Here is a 20384-nt window from a genome sequence, read left to right as displayed (position 1 = left end):
CAGTACAGTGTTATCATTATTGTCCTCAGGGAGCACTGGCTTGTTAATTTTCACATGATAAAATGTCCTGCTAAGAATATTGGTCGCAACCCTTCAATAAACAGACCAACCAACATCTACTTACAGTACGACCCCTCATCAGTGGTTGCATATGTCTACCAAACCGTGTGACAAAATCTATTTTTTCTGGTTCCTGTTCCGTCATGTGTTCATCATCATCCTGCAATCCATGGTGGGGTCTTGACGTCCAGGTTGGGAACCACTGCTTTAGGCCATAAAACATGCCCATGTCCATTATTTCCAGTGAGTATTGGTAGATAACATAAACATGGAGCGGGGTCATCACGTTCATCATAATAAGTCTACATCAGCGTGGTGCTGTCCTAACAAGCAGCTGCAGAATGTTGCATTTAGGAGACAAATGTGGAATTACAGTTTTTGAATACAAATATGAATAAAATGTATCTTTAAACTACTCTGCTGCTTTGGACATTCATGCACATGCTCATATTAAATTTCTAAAGAGTTGCCTCAATTGAATTGTTGTAAACCCCAGAATGCAACATCTTACCTGGGATGCTGTAGCTCCTCATTTCATTCATTAGGAATATTTCTTCAGGGGCTGAGGGTCAACAAGACTTCGTTAACTCAGTGCTATGGATTAGGAGGTTATCTCTCCTCTCTCTGTTTCAGCTGCATCATTCAAACTCTCACAGCAAAACAGTGACGCAGCGAGGGGGGCGTGGCTTGGTAGGGAAATGTGTTAATCGCTGCAGTAATCTCCCGACGCCTGCCAGGCTCCCTCCCTCGTCGCCTCTAAAGTCGTTAGCTAGCAGACTAATTAAGAGACAGCCAGACAGTGGCACGGGCACACTCACTCTCTTGAGGCCTTTCCTCATACGGCCCGGCGGAACAAAGTCTCTGAATGACAATGAGACTGCAGTAAAATCTCGCTTACTGTCATCCTAACCTCAGACTGTGGAACAGCAGCGAGATGCCAGCTGATAAAAACTCAAAACTCATCGATTTCATATATTTAGCCATGTTTTCATCATCCATCACCTCTGAAAACCATTCATCATTTAACAGCCTTGCTATGAGGTTGGATTTATCATTTAGACCAAGAAGCCTTCAGCTCATTCATCATTTAAAGTGAAAGGGCGACCATGTGGCTGCGGCTTCTCGGTAAATGCAGTGTAGAGTTTGTCCTATCTGTTTTTGTTTTATCCTCAGCCGGTGCCGTCTCTGTCTGGAGCGACTCCACAGGAGTGTTTACTTTACTCCTCTAGGCCTGCTGGGCTCAGACACGGTGTTATGCAGCTTCACCTGTCTGTCCACGCAGCCCCCAACAGTTTTTGCAGCATGTTTCATCAAAATGTGTTTCTAAGCTTGAATCTATCCTGAGAAAGTTGACCATGCATGCCTACAGTCACTGGATCAACAGGGGGTTGAGTCAGTAGCTTGAGGCAATTTCATATTCAGTTTCTCCTGCTTATTGTGGGATTTTCAACCTGCAGCCTCGGGGGCACATGGCTCTAATCTTCAAGCCTCTGTAGTTAAATCAGATCTGAGAAAGCCTCTTCCAGGGTTTGGATCAGTTCAGCAGTAGCACCTAAATGAAACTCGTTTTTTCTTTTTTGTGACCGTTCCTGTGAAATTTGTTCCACTTGCGAACGGCAGCAGTCTGCCTGGTCTACATTTCAATATTTCAGAGTCACTAAGTGGTGAGTTGCTAGGCGATGCAGTAGGGCAGCATGGGTAAGGGAGCGTGATAGGCAGCTTGTAGCTGAGAGCGATCTGGAGGGATACAAAGCCCAAGTTGGCTGCCTGCCCGTTTTCCATTCATATTCCCTCTCCAACACACAGACACACACCACTTGGCTGCACACACTCTCATATGCTCTCACACACACACACACACACACACACACACACACACACACACACACACACTCTTACCAGACAAGAGACACTCTCCACACATCCAGCCACCCACAGACTCACACAGTCTTCACACACTTAGACACCGCCTCTGTGTACACATACACACAGAGTAAACAGGGCACTTCCCTTGATTAAGACCCACGGTAAAGAGATGCTAATAAAACATGACTGCATGAGGGCAGATACCAGAAGGTTCTCCGCTTTGTGATTCAGGTAACAGCCAAGCTGACAGCGCTGCTAATGCTCATACACATTTAAAATGGGAAAATGAGTCCACTGTTCCCGTGCAGATGCAGCGGGAGCATGGGTGTTGCATGCATTTCATCTATGTGCTTGTTTTATGTGCGTGATTAATTCAAACTGTCACTGCCGGTGCACTAATATCATGTGACCTGTTCTTGTATGATTTGTATAGTTTAGGTGGTTTCGTTTGTTTTCTGGTTCTCTGCATGTATATATGTGTATATCTACGTCTGCTCCCATTCTTGTCAACGCAATATCTCCAGAGTACCTTGATTTTTTTCAAATTTGGCGAAAACATTCACCTGACCTCAAGGATGAGCTGATTAGATTTTGGTGGTCATAGGTCACTGGAAGCTCACAACACATGTTTTTGGCCGTAACTCCAGACTTTATACACTGACTGTGACAGTATTGCACACAAATGTCTCACAGGATAAAATGATGACATTTTATATCCACTAATCTCGGGTGTCCACCTTGAGACTGTGCTGATTGTACAGATCTTCGTGCTGTGCTGTCGCCTTGAAGATGTGTGTGAAGCATCCACTTTTTCAGTCAGTAGCTTCGTTGCAGCAGCATCCATATTTGAAGCACTGTAGCTCATTGGTTCTGCTGTGATGAAGCTCTCCATCAGTCCTCTGTGACAGCATGTTCCTCACTGGAAATGATTCACTGGAATCATACATATCAATATCACAATAACTTCCATTTGACCAAAAAATACACTTAATACTTTTGTTGAAATTCCTTCATTATATATATTTTGCATGGGTCTGCACAGACATGGACTTAAACTGCAACCTGACTGGTTGGAGGAGGCAAACAACCGAGAGACATTCATTCTGGTTGATCAATGAATCAAAGCATGTGTTGTCTGTGTTGCAGTACATTTTAATCTGTTCCCTGAATCCTTGAGCCTTCAAGGATCCTCTGAGAACAAGAGAAGGAAAGAATTCTAAAATGTGAAATTACAACAGTTATTTATTATCCTCCTGCATAAACTGTCTCCATTTCTGTCTCTCTGCTCAGGACGCAAAGTTTGTCTGCTGGCGACTGGGAGGACCAAGAGGATTTTCCTGCTGAATTTACTCTCCACTCTGACCCCAATGCCCCAGAGGGACTGCCGTGTGCCCCCGCTAATGCTGTAGAGGTGCACAGGGACTCTCAGCCAGGTGAGGAAAAACCACTACTGGGGACACATGTAATCTATGCTGGTGAAACAGAGTATCTGTACCCATGTGAAGTCACCTTTATTCATATAGTCTCAAAGGGCTTTACAGTCTGTACAGCATGATACACCCTGACCTTCACTGGGTTAATGAAAAACTCCTTCAATTGAAAAAAGATGGAAACCTTGGGAAGAGCAGATCATCATCAGCAGATTGAAAGTGCTCCGTTGTCATGGAACTGTAGATGTTCAAACTTTCCATCAGTCATGGAGAGAAGTCATACACTTTGAAAACAGCAAGAAATTAAAGGTAGATTTATCGTTCTGTTAGGTTTTTTAGCCCGGGTGTACAGTTGCACTTTTGACAAGGTACATGTTAGTTGTGATGCAGTCTACGGGGTAGCAGCAGTTCCCTGTTAATTCTACTCGTTTCTACTGTATAGGAATTAATATTTTACCAAAATTTTTATGTTTTCTATCTCAGAAATCAGATGCCCCCTATCCTGGGAGTCCTGGGAACTGTGCTTGGTTTTAAGGTTTCAGCTACAGTCAAAATGCACTGATCATATTTCAAGGAGCACTAAATGCAACAAGGACAAATGTGCATAAAGTCATGGGTTCCCAGCCTGACTGCTTTAGTGTATTGTTCGGTGGTGTTAATAATATTAAGGCAACAGAATGTCCTTTATGTTAATCAACGTTACAGTGAACATAATATTAACTTTGCATGCAGCTTGAAATTCACTGTAGCTGTGGCCAATATGAAATGCCATGTTTGTTGCCTGTCTGCTGTGAGCAGTCTCATGGAGGTGATATTTGACAATTCTTCATTGTATAAACAAATAAAATTCATTAAAAAAAGTCATTTGATGTTTTCAAAGTCAGTCTATTAAGCTGACATGGATCCCATACAGAATTTCCATTTCTAAAAAATCGGTTCCAGTCCACGTGTCCTGGAAGATTTCATTGTCCCAGACAAATGGGAAAAATACTAGTCGAATTGTATCTGTGTTTATGGACCCTATTTTCCCGTGTTTTCGTGTCCAAGTGACGAGGGAATGAGGACAGCAATTTTTGAAAATGGTCCAGTATTGAATGAGAGTGCTGCAGCTGCAAAAACGGGCTGCAGCGTCTGAGTCATTGTGTCTGACAGCATTATGGAAAGGATCCCTACAGAGATGGACCTTTTTGTTAAAGAGTAAGATCCTTTTTTTAACCAGATACAGCTGTTATATCGCTCTCACCAAAGCCACTAGATTCCATTTACAGAACAGTAATTTTATAACTGTAAAGCACACTTCATTCAAATCAAAAGAAATAAAATAAAACTCACCAAAACCTTCATCTGGCACCAAATAGGTAGAGTTGCGAGAGAGGACAGACATTTTCTTCCCCCTATGGCTCCAGCTGTGTTAGGGGTTCAAGGTGTGACACTGTGTGATTAGCATTAGCCTAATCTGCCCATTTTACCACTGTGTTCCTGCTGTGTGTGCATGTGTGTTGGTGGACCTGTCTTTTTAGATTGTCAGTAATGCTAACAGTACTCTTCTCTCCCTGCTGCCATCCCAGACTCTGTGAGGAGCAGTGGTAAAATCCCAGAGGAGGCTGTCGTTGATGAGGAGGCTATCTTGAGCCTCCTGGAGAACAGTCAGACCTTCCTCCCGCTCTCTCAGACATCCAACCACTCAACCCTGTTAGGTATGAGAGCCGCTCGTTTGTGTTTAAAAATCTATTTAAAACTTGTGTTTATTTAAGATAAATACTTGGCTAAGATGTGGTGACATGTAGCGGCTCTGCCTGCAAGTAAAGGTTGTAAGACCAAGCAGAAAGGAAAGCCTGTAGTTCAGAAAGTAAAGCCAATTAGCAGTTGATAGCTTGGACTTCATTGATTCATGTGGTACCATGCTTAAAGTTGTTGCTCGCAGCTAATTGATGTAATGTCTTTTATATGCTTTATTGTTGTTGTGTATGCAGATGGCAGCCAAGACCGCGCCATCATTGATTTGCTGGCAGGCCTGGAGGATGATGGTTTCTGCAGGACCCCCGTTAGGCAGAATTCCCAGTCCCAGTCATTTCCTGGTGCCAGGAGCTACCACTGCAACAGCGATGAGGAGGAGGCAGGGCCAGAGATGGACAAAGAAGAGGCTGAGCTCAGCATGATAATGTCACAGCGGTGGGACAGCGAGCATCCTGAAAACTCATCTTTAACAAGGCAAGTTTGTCTGTGTCGCGTTTGAATGAAAGACCTTTTGTTCTGCCCGTGTCCGATATTATCTGCCTCAGAACCTCAGCTCAGTTTCCTGCCAACATAATTTGTGTATCTGAGACAAGGGCTGGGTAACCAAGTCTTTGATCATAGAGATTGTAATTTTAATAATAGTTTTGACATTCTAAAACTTTGTTTTGACAATATGGCTGCTTGTGCCCACACATTCAAGATTTGGTTTCTTTTGTTAAATGCAAATTAAACATTTTTCTACTAGTACTGTATTGAAAAACAGATGGTTTTGGTATCTTTGTAGGTATAGTTTTGGTTCAAAAACTTTTCAACCCGCCCTTGATGAAACTTACAAAAAATATCACAGACAATTTAAAAGACATCTTTTGTACTGAACAGTGTGAAGCTGGGCAGACACAGTATGAGTTTATTAATCTTGTGTAATGCAATCATTTATGCATGGCTCTAATCCACAACTTCGATCTTCACTCTATACACCTCAATCATAAACGGAGAACCTTCAGTTGTTTTGGTGTAATGCCAATTCCAGTTAAGATTTATTCAAACAAGATGGCTACGTCCTCAGAAGTGTTGGCAGAAAAGAAAGTCCACAGCGTGATTTAGTTTTATCACAGCAAAGTCTGAGTCAAGACAACAGTCAGCCACCACATGTCAAAAACTGCTCCAATGATACTGAAACAAACTCACAGTTTGTAATGGGTCTTTTGACAGCAGCCACTCAGGAGATCAGGTGATGAACTGTTTAACCTTCAAGACAGCTGACCAAATTTCCTGACATACCAGAAATCCACCCAACTGTCCAACTGCCAGCTTTCTGCTTGTGTGGACAAGTAATTACTCATCAAGACCCCCTTTAAACCTGAATGTCAAACAGCTGATCTGTCAGAAATTCGGCCTGGTTCTGATAGTAAATAGTTCAAGACAATCAGTTTGGGTTTAAAATCGAGCTTCAATCTGCACAGTCTTTGCCCCGCTATGAAAAGAGTAAGGTAAGTTACATGCAATACACACATCCAGATCCATTGGAAATGAGTGAAAGTTTCATTCTCCCTGTTGACTGTGTGCTCCTGCTTCAATACAAACACCAGCCAGCAGACACTAAGCAGTCAGATGAAGGTCGTCCACAGTGAGCTGTGCATTGTTTAGTGAGTGCTCTTGTCATCCCTGTGTGTGCAGGCCCTGCGTGAAGGAGCCAGAGGACGGCTCCAGTGACGAGCAGCAGGAGTCCTCTGATGAAGACATGGAGTGGAGTGGGAACAACTCTCTGTTCGCCAACCTGTCCATCCCCCAGCTTGACGGGGCCGCAGACGAGAGCAGCGGTGAGTCATCTCATGCTGAGACGTACTGAGGCAGCACTTAAATGTCAGTGTGCTTTGACGCTTATCTCACATCCCCTGCTGATTCATCTTACATCAAGGCTATCAGAATACAAAATCAGACAGCGGCTGCACAGTAACAATTTGTGTTGATGCTAGGTTTGGGCTGTATGATATAATTTCATTATGAGGGCGCTGTGATTTAATATAGTGCAAGACTCTGGGATTCTAATTGATTCCCCGGTGTTTGAGTTATTCTCAGTTAACTGTCAGTGAACTTCAGGCTGTGAGGGCACAGCTGTACACGGTGGAACTTACTGATAGACTGATAGTCATGATATTGATATATGATAAAGTACATTTTTTAAGAATCAATTTAGAAACAGTTTATGGATAAAATCATCATCAAAAAGTATAATCCACTGTATTAAATACCTGACAAATAAAGATACTTCACTGATCCAGCAATCATTTAAAAATCCAATATTGCCATAAAGAAGTCCTGCTCAGTGATTTGCTACATAGCGTACAATGGCTAATTACACCCAAAAAATACTAAAGGGATACCTACCAATCTATCAGTGTATTATAATATTACTTACAAAGGCACATTTATGTTTTCTTTAGGGCTAAATGGATTAAAATGTTTTTCTCTGAGAGTTTACCATCTGCCAGCTTTGTAGCTTTTTTGCTGGAATCACTTGAACATTGAAACATGGTTAAAATTATGCACCTCAACTGAAATAGGATGTAAATACATGGAAAACACAAAGCTGCTGTGTATATACACAAATTGGTTTTCAACACCTTGTGATTATATACACGTGCATGCAAGTTGACTTTCTATTGTAGTATGCGTACATATATTTGTATTTCCTATCTATTCTGCAGCCAAGTTTTAAAAATGTTCATTATTTAACAACCACATCATCAGTACAAATTGAGCTGTCTTTGACCAGCAGTCAATGAGGGACAAGCTGCCTCCTAATGTTTAAGATGAGAGACATGAAGGACAAGAATATGAAACATCTTCTGTTTTAAATGTCAGACCTGGGAATAGACAGTGGGAATCGTTACACCAAGAGATTGTTGTCTAATTAGTTGTAGTACCACTGGAGCCAGTTCCTAATTAGAACTGATATTCAGTGAGCTGTACTCACAAAGGATCTTGCCACTAGGAGTCCTCCTAAATGGCAGTAAAAATGGCTTGGCAAGAGTTTCCTCTCAGGCGCTATACACAAAGCTGCTGAGAGCAGCTTTTTGTAGGGAGCAAATAGAACTCCTGAACTTAGAAGGGGTGGGTTTGACCTTGTTGTTATAGATGTTTCATGAATGAACCCACTCGCTGCTGTGTGTCTACAGTGATTGGTGTTTGTCAGGTGACCGATTTGTATCAGTAAATGGGAAGTGAAATATTCATCAATACACAGGAGTGTGAGGAACAGATTAAGCTGTTTCCACCCAAAGTATCCAGGACTTCTAGTTTTTAGTCTATAGCGGACCTGTCCACCCTCCCATACAGCAGGTGGCAGTATGTAGTATTAGCTGTAATATCTTGTGACGAGAAGTTTGTCAGTCATATGCGTGACGTACCTGCATCAGCAGACAGACTGCGAGTAGGTTTTAGTGACGTAGGAGTCCTCTGGACTACCTCTATCTTCTGTCAAACCAAGGAGCTACTTTTAGTTCTAAAATACTTTGTCAATTCTTTAAAGTTAGGACGAACATGTCCCATATTTTTCTGAGTTTCTCCTGACTGAGCCAATCAAGAGACACTTTCAGCCTTACAATATTTTGTGAATATTGCTCCAGGGTGTTTCCTTTAATTATTAATAAATGTAAAGTTTTTAAAGGATCATGCTTAATCTTGATTTGAAGAGAAATTAGTATGTATGAAAATTAGAGTTTAATCTATATCTTGCTGCTGGTAACTGTTATTAAGGTTCCTCTTCTCGTCTTTTGTATCCACAGATTCATCATTGACGGACAGTGGCTCCAGGACCCAGTCTTCTCTTATAGTCACAGAAAAGATGCTTGGAAAAAGGAATCCCTTCTCCGGGGAGACTGTTCACCTGGAGCCACCATCCTCAGCTAAGATCCTTCTGGAGTGCAAGCACACTGAGCACAGACCAGTTCATGTGTTGGACACGGAGCAACCACTTGACAAGCACTTTCAATCAAAAAGCAGCCAGGACAGTAGTAGTGAATGTTCAACAGGGTTTAAGGTCAATAAAGAAATCCCCTACATCCCACCAGTCAAACACCCCATTCCATGCAAGATAGCCAATCACCCTGAGGTGTCTCCCATCTGCGTAGACAAAGAGGACATACGGCCCTTGTACACTTATGACAAGAAAACCTCCATAGCTTTGGATAAGACAGATCTAGAAAGTTTCCCATTTGGTAATGGAAAGGTCACCAAAAACAGGAATAAATACGGCAGCATAAAGAATGTAGAAACAAACTGTCTGTCCATTCTTCAGAACCACAGGACCTTCTCTCTCTGTTACTCAGAGGTGAGAAACTGCTCAGCTAAGACAGAGCTGGAACTGAGCCAGAAGGACAGTAAAAGCCCTATCCTGAGGAACATGTCCTCATCCCCGTCACCCATGGAGGAGGATGAGTTTCTTGATCCTCAGGAGGAAGAAATGGGCCAGGACAGTGAGGAGGGAGATGTTGGTGAACTTAAAATCAGGTACGAGGACTATCAGGAAAATAAGACAGAGAGGACTATAGTGGCCCAGCAGGAAGCACACTACAAGTTCTTCCCCAGCGTCATCCTCTCCAACTGCCTCAGTAGGAAAAAAGCTGGGAGCAAAAAGCTGGCTGATTCCTGCAGCGAGGTAGAACAGGCCCAGCCTCGCAGATCAAGGCTAAAAGTGAATAAAAAAAGGTTGGGAATGGTAGGACATAGGAACAAATTAAACATAGCTGAACACTCTACCTCTGACAGCCAGGATAGTACTGGCTTCACCTCAATCACACCTGCTAGTCCCGTAACTGCAGACACAGAGATGGCGGTTTTGGAAGATACGCCATTTCAAGAGGCTGAGCCAGTTACAGATGGGACAATCACAGAGGGAAAGCCAGTTGCAAAGGGGGAGCCAGAAAGTGAGGACAGGTCTGTAAATGAACAGACAGAGCCGCTTTCAGAGACTTCTTCCACTGTAGTTTCCAGTTTTTCTGAAGAAGCTAAAGATTCAACAGAGGATAGGTTAAGCCAATTGCAAGATTTATCAGCTAAAGTCACCTGTACTAAACCCTCAGCACTCCCTGGTAGTAAATACACCCTGAGGGCGAAACGGAAGATGATCTATGACGGTGAGGATGGAGAACACTCAGGTGGCACTCGTTATAAACACCCAGCCTCCATCAAAGAACGACTCAAGGACACGAATGTCCCCAGTGGGCAGGAAGTAAAGTACCAGAAACGGCGGAAGAAGGAACCCCCTATCATCATTAAGTATATAATTATCAACAGGTTCAAAGGACAGAAGAACATGCTGGTGAAGATGTCTAAAGTGAATGCAGAGGAGCAGTTGGTGTTGCTTACACCAGACAAACTAGAGCAATACAAGAAACTGGCCCCTCTCAAGGATTTCTGGCCCAAGGTGCCAGAATCTACTGCTGTCAAGTTTCCTATCACTGAGCCAAAGGCCAAAAAACACCCCAAAAGAAGGGCAAAGGTAAACTCCACAAATAAGAAAACAGTCTGTAACTCCTCCAAACCTCGGGTCAGACAGTGTGAAAGGGCAAAAAGAATTAAAGGCAGTCAGAGAGGCAAAATTCTACCCTCTCTACCGCCCCCTCAGCCATGTTACTGTGAGCTAGCAGAAGACCATGGCATTGATTATACTGATGTAATGGTAGAATTGGGATATCTCTCTGATAGATCCCCAAGCCCCACAGACACAACACCCCCACGTTGTTGGTCTCCCAGTGACCCTCTTATGGACACCAGGAGTTCAGAACGGCTTATTAATCCACTCAGTGACCCATGTCTTAGTTCTGCTTTTCACAAGCCATGCACAGTGTCTTCAACCAAAGGAGCACAAAATAAATGTCAAACTGCCAAAACCAAGAAATTAACAGACGCTAAAAGGAAAGTAAGCAAGCCTGCTGCTAAGGCTCTGGAGGAAGAGGAACCAAAAAAACAGAAATCGAAACAAAGTAGTGGTGCTGCCTCAAGGCAGAGGAAGAAAGCTAAAGATACAGCTGAAGGTACTGTCAGCAGTTCTACAACCACTGCAACACCTAGAAAGTCTCGCAAGAAGAAGACTGAGGAACCCAAAAGCCATGACTCATGTAAAGACAGCTCCAAGCTCCTTTTCCCGCAGGATGAACTGCCTACTTCTGAGTGTTCCTCTCAAGAGGTTCCTCCATTTCAGCAGCCAGTGAGCACAGATAGCAACAGTTCCCAGACTGTATCTACATCAGACTTATTAGCTCAGTCTATAGAACCAAAGGTTGAGGACTGTGAGACCTCCATCATGGAGGTCAATCAAAGCTTCTCAGCACCGGCTCAGCTGAAGCAGCAAGGTTGCCAGACAACTGTGGTAAAGGCAGAGGCCTCACAGGAGTGCACAGCTCCTCCACCTCCTCTGACTGATAGACCCTCACTGGAAGGCAATAAAGAAGCCCAACTAGCAGCAGTCCACCCACACTCAGGCCCTAAGAATGGAGAAGTCCCCACACTCTCTGAGACCCCCTCTGGCTTGGCTGTTCTCAAGCAGCTTCTCCAGAAGAGGCGGCAGGGACAGGCCCTTCCTTTACAAGTGGTCGGTACAGACAGCCACTCCACTGCCATAGCTCAGGCCACAGCACTATTAGATCCCACAACTAAACCAGCTAAATCCAGAAGAGCTCCCTCCACCACTCCTCGGAAACCAAGGGCCCCAAAATCTACCATTCCTAAGGATAAAAAGCCCAGAATGAGGAAAGGCAAGGCAAGCAACACTCAGCCAGCTCTGTCAGTGAAGCAGGAGGGCAACATGTCAGATGACTGCCCCATCTTCCTCTCAGATCCAGGCTTGGACAGCTGCAACTTCATAGAAGACAGCTTGTCACCAGAGCTCCCACACAACTATACCTTTGATATAAATGCCATTGACCAGACAGAATTCTCCAGCCCATACAGCAGCAGTCAGTTTGTCCTGACTGATAAAAATTTACCAGTGAAGTTTCTGAGTGATGTTAGCCAGGAAGCTGTGTCTGCTCAGGCACTGGGCTTTGAGAAGAAACTTGATCGACTTTTTGGTTCTGGGGAGGAACTACAAAGAGGCTTGGACTGGCACAAAGCAAGGCCCGTCAGCCCTGACCTCTTTGATAGACCCGATAATGGGGAATCTGTGTCAAATCACCTCACATTCCTTGACTCTGAGAAAATCAGGAACAGAGAGTGGGACTTCTCTTTAGGTAAAGCCCATACACTTAGCCCCTTTCAAGACTTTCACTGTGAGAGGAAAGAGCTGCTCTTTTCCGTCTTCGACCCAGTCCTGCCTTTGCCTTTAAGTTCTGCATCATTTGTCGACCATGAAGGTTCCTCAACAGGGGAGCTTCTGGAGGGCATTGATGGACTAACGTCCACCACACCCAGTAGTTCTCCACGCTCTGTCAGCTCACTATCCCAGATGAAGGCAAGCACGCTGCTGCGAGGGGCAGGAGGTGGAGCCCACATTCTCAAACCCCTCATGTCCCCTCCAAGCCGGGAGGAGATCCTCAGCACTCTGCTGGACCTGGAGATGTCCGAGGCCACTTTCCAGGAACCCTTTTGCAGCGACCCCTCTGATGCACCAGGGAAACCAATGTAAGACAATATTGCAGCACAAGCGCAAATAATAATTACTTTTTGATAAAAATGTATCTGAAAAGCATTCTAATTAAGAAATGGAGCCTTACCAATACATCAACATGGCAGACAAGCATGTTGTTACTTAAAGGTACTCTGTGAAGTTTTTGAACGGTAGTAGTTATGGAACCATGCCTTCACAAGCAGGTTCCCATCTTGACCATATCATACACATCATGTACGAGCATCAGGATGTGCATGTAGAGTTGGTGCTGCAGAGAAATGTAGCAATGCACAAACAAAAGCAGCAGTTTTATGAGGAAATGCATTGAACATGTTTTTTAAACCTCAAGGATGCCTCAATGCATTTTCGTGAGGAACAATGAATGTACACAGAACAGAAAATGCTGAACCGAAATGATAACGATATTTTTTAGGGGCAGTGTTGCTCTTAAACAGTTAAGTGTCCTGATCAGTACATATCTTGTCACAATTCTTAAAATACCACTGGGTCATGGGATCCTTATCAAAAATATTAGAATGTTAAAATGGGAATTGGATGATAAATGTTTAGATATCTAACTCTTAAATATAGAAATGTGTCAGCCTCAAAATCCAGTCTCAGTCAGGCTCTAATTGATGGAATCTATAATAACAATAATAATAATAATGATCACATTCCTCTGTCTTTTCTGCAGGGAAGTTGGTGGCCGTAAGTTACTGGTGGGTACCAGACTGGCTAAGGAGCTAGCAGAGTTCAGTGGGGAACTGTCTTTGGAGGGCCTCCATTTCTGGAAGACTGCCTTCTCAGCCATGACACATCCCGCCACTGCTCTTATCTCATCTTCCCAAGCCCAGGGAGCTGAGGCCTCAGACACAAGTAAAGAGCATGCCAAGCATGACCCATCCTCAGCCAGTGACAAGAAGGTCATCCTTCTGCCCTGTAAAAACCCACCAAGCCGAGAGCGTGTGCATTTGTGGCTAGAAGCCAGGAAACAGTATGAGAGTTTACAGAAAGGGAGAAGAGACACAGGGCTGCTGAAGACAGGGGTTGGGCTGGATGTGGAGGGGAACGCAGAGAGAACTGAGCAGCCCAGTGCTCCCAGCTGTCCAGTAGTTAAGCTTGAGCAGTGCGAGAGACTTTCCAGTATCAGGACCCGAAGGAGAAAGAAACGTAACATGTCCCTAATCCTATCTCCCATGAAGAATACAAGCTCTCAATGTAAATCCACTGAGGTCAGTCCAGTTTCAGATGAAGGCAGTGTGGATATTGAGCAAGAGGGCAGAGAAAAAGATGATGATGATGACGATAAAGCCACCTCTCCAGAGTCCCCAGAGCTGCCTCCCTGGCAGCAGTCCTGTCAGCCCAGCCCCTCAGGCACAGACCAGCTCGTTGAAAATAGACAAAGTGGAAACTCTCCAGAACCACTCTCACCAAGGCTCTGTAACTATTTAGAGGAGAATCTTAGTCCCTCGCTCCTCCATGTCAGTAACAGGGACGAGGGGAGGACTAGCCCCCTCCTCCTTCACAGCACCCCCTTTTTAAGGAGACGGAGGAGAAGTAAGGAAGACTTAGAGCCAGTGTGCAGCACGCCCATATCTGAGGGTAAGAAAAACAGTGGTTTCATTCTGCCTGTAATCTGTATCTGTAATGTGTAATATCAGCTAATAAAAGGTGTTCAATTGACAAGTGTGCCAGGATTTAAAATGTCTAATAGGTGACCAGTTCTTTGCATTGTGTCTACTTGAGTAAATCTTCTACATGCAGTCCTGCTTGTTACTTAACTGTGTTCTTATTCCTCCTGCAGAGGATCCATGTTCTCAGAGACTCCAGCAGAGGAGGAGAAGCCCACTGAGAAGAGTGTTACTGACCACACAGATGAAGGTCAGACCACAAGTGTTGATTTTTTTTCAACCTTGCACCACATCAAAGACCCCAGTCCACCCTGGTTAGGGAAACCGCTTTAGAATACCAGTGTAGAGATGTGCATGGAGAGTGCCGTATGCACCGATGTATGCCTCCAGCTTGTTACTCTGTGACGCCAGCCCCTCTTCCACTTCAGTTGTTTGAATGGACCTTTACAGTTTTTTGCTGTTCATTTGATGTGCCTGTGCTGTCTTGTTTTTCTCTGCCTTCCACAGAACCAGTTTGCTGCTTTGAAGGTGCCAAAGAAAGATAATTCTCAGATTGAAGGACCCAGCATTGCCAACACTTACGGTTTCAAAATCAGCATGCAAAACCTGCAGGATGCCAAAGCTCTGCATGAGGTGAGCGTCTTGATATCATCACCTTCTTCAGACTGACTCTGTTTTTGCAATTCAATCCAGTTTTTAGGGTTGGAGTTGCTTATCATTTTATTAAATGTGCTTATTGAGTCAGAATCCTTTAGAGTATTATTTGGTCTAATTAGGTTCTGATTTTAGCATTTTCAAGTACACAAAGTTCTAATTATTTACTGTTTAACTTTGTAAATGGAGCTCAAAGATATGCTGCAACATCTCAGCCCTCAACAGTCTAAAACAACTGCACCCGAGCGAATAAGACCAAACCAAAATCAAGACCGTACACTGAAGCTACTTGGCCTGCAGCTCCAGACTCCTTTTTTTGCTGGCTTTGGACATAGGTGTCATCATTGTCCAACAGAGCAATCAGAGTGGCATTGGAGTTACCATGACAATTCACTATGAAAGGTTGCCATTGTTTGAAAAATGATGGGAACACTGGAGTTGAACGACACGCAGCTCTGATGTCTGTCCACTCACGGAAGCAGAGTGGCACTGGAGTAATTTTTCTCAAACCTTACAAATGAACTTTGGCTGAATAAAGGCACACTTCAGAGCAAATAAGGGTATTTTGCCAACTGGGAAGCAGATCCAAAAAATTACAGGCAATCAGAAGCAAACCTCAGCCACATACAAATCCCAAACGTTCCTTTTTGTTTAGAATTATTGTGAAGTTGAACTGTCTGGTGTTGATCTATGGGACCTGTGGTTGTGTTTAGCTGCACCTGTTTTTTTTGTAATGGAGGGAAAGCTGAGAGGAAGAGAGAGAATACGGCAAAACACTGGAGAGAAAGCTTGGCAGGATTCGATCCTCGACCAGCAGGGCCACACATGGTTGCAGGGTTTCAGAGTTGGTTGGCTCAGCCCCTCGTGTATCTCTTGGCACATAAACTGACATTTAAGTGGCTGAGTTTTACCACTGAATCCTATTCTCCTTGGAACCCATGCAGTCTATTAGGATTTACACTTAATATTCCTGGCATTTAATGGATGCTCTTATCCAGACAGACTTGAGTGAATGCATTGGTAAAGTAAGCTTCAGTCATTAGCAAGTGGTGAAATCCTCGAGGCCACGGTACCCTGGCAACATTTCCGCAACTAAAAAATGTAGAAATTGACACTGAAAAAATAAAATCTGGGCATAGTCAGAGAGATATCATGATTATTTCGATAAACTTTGAGTTTAACAGATGAAGGAATAGAATTTGATAGGCAGAGAGCACCCTGATGTGCTGCTGAAGATGAGTTTTCAGCCTTCATTCTTTTCTTTGTTAACAGACACCATTACCACAAAATCTGAGTCGAAAGATTATGGCTTCAGGTTGATTTTTTTCCTTTAAACGCAACATTTGTTTTTGGCTCTCCCCCTCAGGTCCAGCACTTGACGCTGATGGGCATGGAGCTCCATGCAAGAACCCGACGTGACCTAGAGCCTGACCCTGAGTTTGATCCCATATGTGCCTTATTCTACTGCCTCAGTTCTGATGCTCCCCTGCCAGATGTGGATAGTTCCCAGCTGACGGGTGCCATTGTGGTGGACAAAGACCATCAAAGTGACCAAGGTTAAAACTCACCTTCGCACTGCTGAAAAGATGGATGTTTGTTATTACCGAACATTATTCAGTAAAATCGAAGTATGCAGCATTGTTTACATGGCTTGCACATAATCACATGATGTCTGTGTACAGTCGTTCTGATGAATGTGTTGAAATGCCTTCAGCATGTCACAGAGGAACAGCGCCCCTGCTGGTCAGGTCGGGCGTCTCTGGGCTGCAAGTGACGTACGCTGCTGATGAGAAAGTGCTGTTTCAGGAGCTGATCACCATCATGAGGAGGTGTGTATGTATGTGTGGCCCAGCAGGTGTTAGCACAGCTCCTTAATATGCTGCTCCCGTGAATGAAAACATTAATCGAGTGGGTTGCCACGACAGCAAATATGCAAAGCTGGTGGTGAAGCAGCACTCAAGAGTTTTTCTGAAGCAGAATATGATTTTGATGATGTTTATTTAATACAATATTTGGGTTGTGAAATGCTAATCGAAGCAATCACTGTATACTGCTCTGAAAATAAACCTTTTGTTTGGCTGTTTTCTGGCAGGTATGACCCAGACATCCTGGTGGGCTATGAGGTGCAGATGCGTTCGTGGGGCTACCTCCTCCAGCGGGCCGCAGCGCTCAGCGTGGACATCTGTCCGCAGCTGTCACGAGTGCCAGGTAGGGCCGACTGCCACCACAGCTGGGCTGGTTTCCCTTCTGATAGTTGAAGTACACGTGTGAAGAAGCAGAGTTCAAAGCAGTTTTTTAATGTAAAAAATAGATGGATATATCGCCAAGTATAACTACATCTACTACATCTAAGTGTTGTCTATAAGGAAAAGTTGTTTGCTGAGCTTGCCATTTTGTACAGCATGCAACATGTTAAATGCGATTATTGGACCCGACAATTTGAGTTTGGCTCCTGAAAGTCTGGCAGTCCCATCAGACTGAAGGTGTGTGAGGACGCTTTTATTTTCTTCTCCAGCGTTTGTTTTTGAGCAAACCCTTTATTCCAGTCTGAGGGAAATCATTAAATCCAGGTCAAGAGAAAGTGTGTGTATGATTACTTGTGCATGTGTGTGAGTGTTTGTGCATGTGCACACTGTAGGTGCTTTAAGTACAAACATGTGTGGCCCTGTTTGTGTGTATGCGTGTGCAACATTAGCACAGATGTGTGGGAAGAGGACCTGTGTTTGTGTCTGTGAATCTAAGTGTGCCTGGGTGTTTCCCTGAGTGTGGCTGTGTGTGTGTGGCTGTGTGAGTGTCTGTGTGTGGTAGCTGAATGGAGAGCCTCTGGCAGCTCCCCTCCTCCTCTGTAATTGGCTGTCTGTCTGGCTCTGCGCGTGTCCTTAGGTGACTCCAAAGAGAACCGCTTCACTGCAGACAGGGATGAGTACGGAGCCGACACCATGACTGAGATCAGCATCATCGGGCGCATCACCCTCAACCTGTGGAGGGTGATGAAGACTGAGGCAGGTGTCCCGACATGACCTCCATCCCCTCCCACACAGGCTGCTGTCAGCCATCAGCGCTCAGAGTTTTAGCTTGTGACCTAGTTTCTCTCATTCCTCTGGCCTTTCAGGATGGATTTTCAACATAGTTAGATTTTTCTCTGCAGCAGAGGGCATCTGTGCCACTTTATATACTTTAGACACTCCATATATATATGTGTATAAGTTGGCAGAACACAGATGTACGCCAGAGACTGACCATTCAAGGATTTAATTACAAGCAATATAATCTTAAAATCATTGCATTACTCAAGTCTGGAAGACATAAAAGCATGGATGACCTTTTCTAAGTCTGCAGAGGAAAGCAATACCCTGATCTTGATTAGTTGTCTCAGTTGGACAGAGCAGGACTGCAGCAGTCACCTGAGCATCAAAAGACAACTCTGAGTCAAAAGTAACACTTTGACTGTGGGACTCTTTTTGAACATTATTGAATAAGACACCCAGACTACAGGACAGATTGTAAACGCTGCCCGTACTGGGGCCACATGGGGTACGTATAATTACATTTGATTTTGAGGCTTTCAACAGCAGGAAGTTTCTGAACATTGAATTTTTAATTTTAGTGAGGCAGGAGATGACACCGAATGTATCCACGGTGCCAAGCTTCATCAGATACAGACACACAACTGGGCATCATTTGCATACCACTGGAAATCAGTATCATATGTATGCATGATGTACTGCAGGGGTAGCATTTATATGGTAAACAAGAGATGGAGATGGGTCTAAAATGACTTACTTACTTTAAAAAAAAGGAAATTTTTGCATTCATAGCATATTTGCAATTATTCCTCGCTCTGAGAGTCCCTCAGTCACAGGCTCCTCGAGGCGGCCTACATTGTGTTTGATTGGCCAGTAGTTAATATCTTATGTAACCATATCGCAGCTCAACAGAAATATGGTGTGTGAAATGCAACAGTTGGCACAAGACTGGATGATTTGGGGGAAAACCCAATTACAGACATTTTGACATTGATCAGTCTTCTGCGGCATTTTCTCATAAAACAGTGGCTCCCAGCTGGGGCCTGGGACCTCAAAGAGTCATAAAAACGAATGAAAGAAAGTAAGGGAATATATATTTCTGTTTCACAAAACTATGCTTATTTTAACTTTTTTCACGTTGTTTATGTTTTCTTATGAAGTATTGGATACTTTTACCTCTTCACATATCCAAAAATCCTTCAAATGAAACAGTCCGAGAAAGAAAAACCAGCCTCTGGTCGAACTGTTCATAACTCATGTCCACACAAAAGCCATAACCTGTGATTAGTGGTCACAAGTAGACACTTTCATTTTAATGAGTCAGAAGCCAAAAACATTATGGACCACTGTCATAAAAGATGAGTTATGTTGTACACAGACAGGGCGTTCCACAGATTGAAGGTCTGTACCCATCATGGAGGAGCTACCTTGAGGAAAAGGTCAAAGATGGTTTTTTTTTTTTTTTTTGGTCATCAGGTGACGTTGAACAACTACACTTTTGAGAATGTGGCCTTCCATGTGCTCCACCAGCGCTTCCCCATGTACAGCCCGCGCACGCTGTCCGACTGGTTTGACCACAACACCGACCTCTACAGGTTTGTGCCAGAGCCAAACACACTTCATCACAAATGTGAACACAGATTATTTTAAGGTTGTCTTTTTTTGTTTTGGACACTCTGATGTTTTTTAAAACCACACAGCACATTCTGTCTATTTCTATTTGAATCAGCATGACTTGTGGCTTGGCCAGTGCTTTGAGCGTGTGTGTGTGTGTGTGTGTGTTTTAGGTGGAAGGTGGTGGACCACTACGTGAGCCGTGTGCGCGGCACCATGCAGCTGCTTCAGCAGCAGGACATCATCGGCAAAACCAGCGAGCTGGCCAGAGTGTTCGGGATTCAGTTCTTTCACGTTCTGACCAGAGGATCACAGGTGGCGACACACACCTCACGTACTCTGAACACTCTGAATTCATAATTACAACACTTTACTGAAACATGATGCTCATCGTTGTTGTCTCTGCAGTACCGCGTTGAGTCCATGATGCTCCGTGTGGCCAAGCCGTTGAACTACATCCCCGTGACGCCCAGCGTCCAGCAGCGAGCCCAGCAGAGGGCGCCGCAGTGCCTGCCTCTGGTCATGGAGCCCGAGTCGCGTTTCTACAGCAACTCGGTGATCGTACTGGACTTTCAGTCGCTCTATCCCTCCATCATCATCGCGTACAACTACTGCTTCTCCACCTGCCTCGGCCACGTGGACAGCCAGGGAACGTAAGGACATGACAGGCCCACACACCTACAGCTTGTACTCCAACTTGCTTAGGTTGCATGTCTGCCAGGAAAGTCTCCTTCTTGTGCCGCCTTCCTTCCCTCAT

At 44.2% G+C, this 20384-nt stretch overlaps 1 protein-coding gene across 2 annotated transcripts in view; it reads left to right on the top strand.

The window, feature by feature from the left end:
- rev3l (REV3 like, DNA directed polymerase zeta catalytic subunit) overlaps positions 1-20384 on the top strand; it is a 71797-nt gene that overhangs the window by 43635 nt on the left and 7778 nt on the right. For both annotated transcript variants that reach the window (XM_076755745.1, XM_076755746.1), the window contains exons 9-23: positions 3217-3359; positions 4925-5053; positions 5330-5567; positions 6771-6913; positions 8882-12716; positions 13397-14304; positions 14507-14583; positions 14841-14966; positions 16354-16543; positions 16702-16816; positions 17080-17195; positions 17871-17989; positions 19490-19608; positions 19801-19942; positions 20036-20280. In XM_076755745.1, the coding sequence (XP_076611860.1) occupies positions 3217-3359; positions 4925-5053; positions 5330-5567; positions 6771-6913; positions 8882-12716; positions 13397-14304; positions 14507-14583; positions 14841-14966; positions 16354-16543; positions 16702-16816; positions 17080-17195; positions 17871-17989; positions 19490-19608; positions 19801-19942; positions 20036-20280 (6645 nt within the window). The remainder of the gene's footprint in view (positions 1-3216; positions 3360-4924; positions 5054-5329; positions 5568-6770; positions 6914-8881; positions 12717-13396; positions 14305-14506; positions 14584-14840; positions 14967-16353; positions 16544-16701; positions 16817-17079; positions 17196-17870; positions 17990-19489; positions 19609-19800; positions 19943-20035; positions 20281-20384) is intronic.

The sequence above is a fragment of the Chaetodon auriga genome, chromosome 18 (genome assembly GCF_051107435.1).
Source record: "Chaetodon auriga isolate fChaAug3 chromosome 18, fChaAug3.hap1, whole genome shotgun sequence".
NCBI classification, from domain to species: domain Eukaryota; kingdom Metazoa; phylum Chordata; class Actinopteri; order Chaetodontiformes; family Chaetodontidae; genus Chaetodon; species Chaetodon auriga.
Note: the sequence above shows the minus strand (reverse complement) of the source record. Positions and strands in the feature narration are given on the sequence as shown.